We start from the raw sequence: 6,000 nt of genomic DNA on the forward strand, positions 1-6,000 counted from the left end.
TTGAGAGACATCTTTTCCATGAGTCTGTCTAATCCAGTTTTGTGGTTGGGTTGCCAATCAGCACTCTGCTGGTTCGAAACCCACTGCTGCCATGAGCTCAGCAGGTGGTCTTGGGTAAGTGGTTGGGCTGCGAATCAGCCCTCTGCTGATCCGACTGCCATTACTGCCATGAACTCTGCAGGTGGCCTTGGGTTAGCCTCTCCTCTCAGCCCCAGCTCCGCAGCTGTATTGTGGGGATAATAACAACTCTGACCTTGTTCACCGCTCTGAGTGGGGCACTAATCTATCTAGAGGAACAGTATGTAAGTGCAGTTATTATATTATTATAACCGTCATTATGTCCACTGGCAACAAATTTCGCAATCTAATTATTCATTCTTCCTTTGATCTCTCCTGAATCTATTACCCGTTAACTTCACTGGGTGAACGATGTCCCTAAACTATCCTGAACAATTCACACTATTTTTCTCTGTCTCCTCTTACTTGGGAGATCTCAAAGAGTGCTATGCCACATCCAGTGCCCAGCCTCGTATGGAAATGATCTTTGCCACTCGACCAAGATATTCTTTCTCCCCACCCCTATCTTGGGGTATCTTGAGAGATGCATCTGCTTTGTTCCTTGACTCAGACATTTGACCGAACAAGCGCTCTCTGCCTAGACAATAGACAAGCTGTGCTTGGGCTAATCCCACGACTCTTTACAAGTTGCTGGGAAATAAGTCAGCAGTGGACTTGGCTGCCTAGAGATGTGGTAGATTCCTCCTTAGTGGCTGTCTTCAAGGAGCAGCTGGACGAATATGTGTCGGGGATGCTTTAGGTTGTTCCTGCATTGGGCAGGGGTTAGATAGTCTGTAAAGACCCTTCCAACTTCATGATTGGGAGAACTAAGCTACATGAAACACCTGACATGTGTCGTGTTCTTGCAAGTTTATCTGGGAAGTGTACTTGGGCCCTAGAAGAAAACCCAAGCAGAGTGGATTTTTGCAAAAGCTCACAGGCAGGGCCTGACTACTCTTCCCAGGTAAACTTGTGGGAACCCGACACATGTCGGGCGTCTCATGTGCTCTGAGTCTCTTTCAAATCACTCTTCTCATTTCCGTACCTAAAGCTGCCAATAACAGGTACCAATTTCATGCTGGTATTGTGACGAATAATGAGGTACGAGGCTGTAAAGAGTTTACTCATCTAAAGAGACACGTGCAATTATAGATAATCATAGTAAAAAAAAAACACATAACCAAATGCTACCATCTATCTACAGGCTTTTCCATCAGAAGTCATCCGGGGAGCCAATAACAACAACATAACAGTGATGAGTAACAGATGTCGGGTATACCGATTTCCACTTCCTGCAAAGAATGACAGCTATTGCCTCCCTGGCTGGCAACTTGGCAAGGGAGGGCGGAAGACAGACACTGCTTTTTAATTAATCGTTGTTTGGCCTCCTTCTGTAGAACTCAGATGAATAGTTGTCTTCTCTCTTCCCTTCAAATTCTTCCGCCTGAAGCCCCCCCTCCCACAACTGAATCTCATATTGCTATGGCTGTTGGATCAGTAGCACACTGCACCCTGCCTATTTTGGAATATATTACTTCTCTGAATGAGCAAATATGTTCTATTGAACATTAACAGGAGAGAGACCGAAATCCAAATTTCCGGCATGTTGCACCACCGTATTGGTACCCTGCAATCACAGATACGCAGACAGCTCTTTCTTTTCCTTAAAATTTCTGGACAGCTGTTTTGTTTTCCTCTCTATACTAAATCCATGACCGTCTAGTTTTTCATTTCTAAAGCAAGCAATGCCGCCCAGCCTTTCTTAAAAGTCACAGCCTCTAGACAGATTATTTCATTTCACAATTTCTAGATGATGGGGGAGGGGGTGACTATGGTTGCTTGGTTAGAATTCTGCATACCCTCAACATATACAAACACACTAGTGTCAAACACACACAATTACATGCAGCAAACAAGTGTACATTCCCCATGTGACCACATACATGCAGTGCATCGGCAGTTTCCTACACAAAAGCATATAATAGCAATAAAAATAATAGCACTTATATACCACTTTTCTAGACATATCAGTGCCCTACTTGAAGTGGTGAAGAAGGTCAGTGTTGTTATTATCCCCACAATACAGCCAGGGAGCTGGGGCTCCGAGGAGTGGCTTACCCAAGTCATTTTTGTAAAGTGCAAGAAGAAAATGCACATTTTAAAAAATTTACTTTATCATTTCTTCTGATTTCTCTTAGGGACAGACAGAGGTCACGGGCCGGTTTCTAACATGAGAAATCAACAAGAGGGTGTTTTTAAATTTAAAATCCTGAACCTCAGAAAAAACATATACAGCTGCTTTATACCGTTGGTCCATCTAGCTCAATACTGGCTACCGTGACTGGTTGTGTATCTCAGGCAGACAAAGATCTGTCCCAAGATGTACCACCAGAGATACTTTAAATGAAAACTGGCCAGGACTGAACCTGGGACTTTCTTTCAGTGGTGTTCTACCACTGAACCATGTTTCCCCAAAGCACAGTTCTGTCCCCCTCTTCATCTGCACACACACCGTGCAGCCGTGGCTTCCAACAATCTGCCCCGAAATCTGTCGACTGCTTTTGAATGGTTGGCACACTCGGAAAGCAATACTTTGCACATGGCACAATTTCCTTGCAGCCTAAGGAATTGCATGTGCACCACATATCTGTCTGCACTAGCATCAAAAGTAGTAAACGTGATGAGCGTCCATCACACAGCTATACAATATATATAAAATCCACCTTGTGCAAAATCACCAGATTCCGAATGGGGTTTGAGTTTTATAAACAAGTAACCGCTTTGTCCCACATTCATCCCTTCCCGCTATGGCTTCTCCAGTTCTTCTCTCCACTGTTTTCCCCATAGACCTTGTTAGACTGTAAATTCCTTCAGAGCGGAGATGTGTCTGTTTTGCCTATATAATTCTATAAGGAACCCCATGAGCTGATAGGATCGTACAAGCCTACATATAACTACAGTCTTTGGGGTTCTTTCCTTTCAGTATACAAGACAAATATTCTTTGTCTGTTTTCTAGTTTACAACAGCTACTGTTGCTACTTTTTAAAATGCTGTCATGAGTTAATGGGGTTTTATCGATTGCACTGTTTTTATTGCAACCTGCCTTGAATGCCCGGTTCAGGACAGGAAGGCAGTAGACTGTTTTTTAAAAACCAAATAAATATCCTGCACTGGGCAGGGGGTTGGACTAGATGGTCTGTATGGCCCCTTCCAACTCTATGATTCTAAGAAATACAATTTCAGTTACACTCATCACAAATGCTGCATGATCCCAAACACAACGCAAGCGACCAGAACTCTCGCAGAGAGGCTGGGGGTTCCATAGACACAGACATGATAGATGTACCCCAAAAAAGTTATGAAAAGTGCAGAGGGAGTGTAGAGAGGATTTCTCCTGCTCCTTCTCCCAAACTCAGGTCAACTGATGAAGTTGGGTTGCATTAAGTTTAGGACAGGTCCTCACTTCCCCTTCAAAAAAAAAAGTACTAGTTTAAAATTAGAAGCGATCATAAATACAAGATGCTGGTTTAGATGGTTTGAAAGGAATAATGGCACCAGTTCACCCACGGTAAGTGTAGCAGTGGCCGAATGCAACTCCACACCCACAGGCAGTCTACCTCTGAGTCCTAGACCTTGGGGCAGACAGCTGGGGGCAGCCATAGCATTTGTGCCTACCAGCCCAATCAGAGGCAGAATCCTGTGTTAGATGGACAGCCACCAAAGCAATGTAGATGAACCAGTTTTCAGTGGGTAGCCCTGTTGGTCTACAGCAGAACAGGAGGATTGGCGTCCAGTGGCATCTTAGAGATGAACAAGAGTTTCAGAGTGTAAGCTTTCAAGTCAAAGCTCTGAAGAAGGGAGCTGTGACTCTTGAAAGCTTGCACCCTGAAAAGAGGGAGCTGTGACTCTCAAAAGCTTGCTCCTTGAAAATCGGGGAGCGGCAACTCTCAAAAGCTTGCACCCTGAAAATCACAGAGCTGTGACTCTTGAAAGCTTGCACCCTGAAAATCACAGAGCTGTGCCTCTTGAAAGCTTACTCTCTGAAAATCTTGTTGGTCTCTAAGGCTCCACTGGATTCCAATCCTGGATGAGGCAGGCATCTTTTTCTTTGGCCCCTCTATTCTCCAAATGTGGCACAACAATTGCACCTATGCTTAAAGTACCTCAAGAGAGGCACAGAGCTGATGAGGTTTGCCATTGCCAACCCCGGACTTCCTTGCAGGTCTCCCATCCAAGGGATGACCAGGGCCGACCCTGCTTAGCTTCCCACAGCAGGCTAGCCTGGGCCATCCAGATCAAAGCGCACCGATGCAGCCAACTTGCTCATCTCTCTCCCTTAATATTTGGGGTTTCTAATTCGGATTTTTTTGCGGGGGGAGGACGGGGCATACCAAACAAACTTTGATCCTAGGCATCTCCAGGCACGAAGCGCCGCCGATGGTGATAATTGGGGGCCGAGCCGCAGCCGCCTCGGAAGAAGACGACCGCGCGTGGCCAGGATCCTGCCCGGGCGCCCTTGGGTTGCCCGCCGGCCAGCGGGCGTCTGAAGGCGGGGAAGGGAGGCTTACCTGAAGCCGGCGGCGGCGGTGAGGTTCCTCCTCCAGGCTCTGCCCTGCTGCAGCAAGACCCCCTGCACGATCGCCTTCTGGTCGGGCAGCCGGTAGACCGGGAAGATGTAGAGCCAGCCGAGGACAAAGAAGCCCAGGGCGCTGGCGCCCACCGGCAGGCGGGTGCGGGGCCCTTTGCACAAGGCCATCATCCTCCGCCGCCTGGCGTAGTCGCCCCTGGGGAGCCGGGCGGGGGACGCCGACGCCGCTCTCATCCCGTCCCGGGGCGGCTGGGGGGCAGCCGGCGCGCCCCCATGCAAGCGGGGCTAAGGGCGAGGGAGAGGCAGGCTGCCCGGCCGGCGCCCCATCGGTTCGGTCCCCCCTCCCCGCCCGGCTGCCCCTTCGCGATCGCGGGCTGGAGGTGGGCAGGATCCGAGCGGCGCTGCAGCAGCAAAGCAGCCCGGCCCCGACCCCGCGAGTGGCGCGTCCTCCTTTGCGCGCCCTGCCGCCGCCTAAACAAAAGCCGGCCGGCCGCGCGTGGCGGGGGCTCTGCGTCTGGCTCGCTGGGCAGTTGCAAGCGGCGCCTGGTCCATTTCAAGCCTGGGGGGCCGTTCGGGGGAGCCGCCGCCTCCGCCTCCGCCCCGCGCTGGAGATGCGAAGCTGCCCAAATGCCGCCTCTCCGCTCGGCCTCCCCCCCTCCCCAACTTCCTGCCGCAGCAGAAAGGAAATCAGAGACGGCGGCCAATCCATCGCCTCTCCTCCAAGGAGAAAAGGGGGGGGGGGGTTGCAAAAGAAATCTAAAAGCACCGCTGGGGAAGGCCTTTCCTGCAGGGGGGATGCAGATCGAGGCAACGGGGAAAGGGCGAGGGTCCCAGTCCTTTTGCTGTGATTGAACTGGGAGGGGGGGGGGTCCTAGTCTTTTTGTTGTGATTAAACTGGGAGATCCCAGTCCTTTTGCTGTGATTGAACTGGGAGGGGGGGTCCTAGTCTTTTTGTTGTGATTAAACTGGGAGATCCCAGTCCTTTTGCTGTGATTGAACTGGGAGGGGGGGGGTCCCCAGTTTTTTTGCTGTGATTGAACTGGGAGGGGGGGTCCTAGTCTTTTTGTTGTGATAAAACTGGGAGATCCCAGTCTTTTTTCTGTGATTAGACTGGAGGGGTCCCAGTCCTTTTGCTGTGATTGAACTGGGAGGGGGGGTCCTAGTCTTTTTGTTGTGATTAAACTGGGGAGGTCCCAGTTCTTATGCTGTGATTGAAGTGGGAAGGGGGGGGGTCCCCAGTCCTTTTGTTGTGATTAAACTGGGAGATCCCAGTCTTTTTTTGCTGTGATTAGACTGGAGGGTCCCAGTCCTTTTGCTGTGATGAAACGGCTCGCTTGCATTTGGGTTTAACGCC

At 49.8% G+C, this 6,000-nt stretch overlaps 1 protein-coding gene across 1 annotated transcript in view; it reads right to left on the reverse strand.

Moving 5' to 3' along the window:
* The window catches only part of ST8SIA1 (ST8 alpha-N-acetyl-neuraminide alpha-2,8-sialyltransferase 1), a 157,866-nt gene extending 153,051 nt beyond the window's left edge, over positions 1-4,815 (reverse strand). Inside the window, exon 1 of the mRNA XM_054989028.1 lies at positions 4,627-4,815. Within this exon, the coding sequence (XP_054845003.1) occupies positions 4,627-4,814 (188 nt within the window). The 5' untranslated portion in view covers position 4,815. The remainder of the gene's footprint in view (positions 1-4,626) is intronic.
* Between the last annotated feature and the right edge of the window lie 1,185 nt (positions 4,816-6,000).

Source organism: Eublepharis macularius, chromosome 9, assembly GCF_028583425.1.
Source record: "Eublepharis macularius isolate TG4126 chromosome 9, MPM_Emac_v1.0, whole genome shotgun sequence".
In the NCBI taxonomy this organism is placed as follows: Eukaryota; Metazoa; Chordata; class Lepidosauria; order Squamata; family Eublepharidae; genus Eublepharis; species Eublepharis macularius.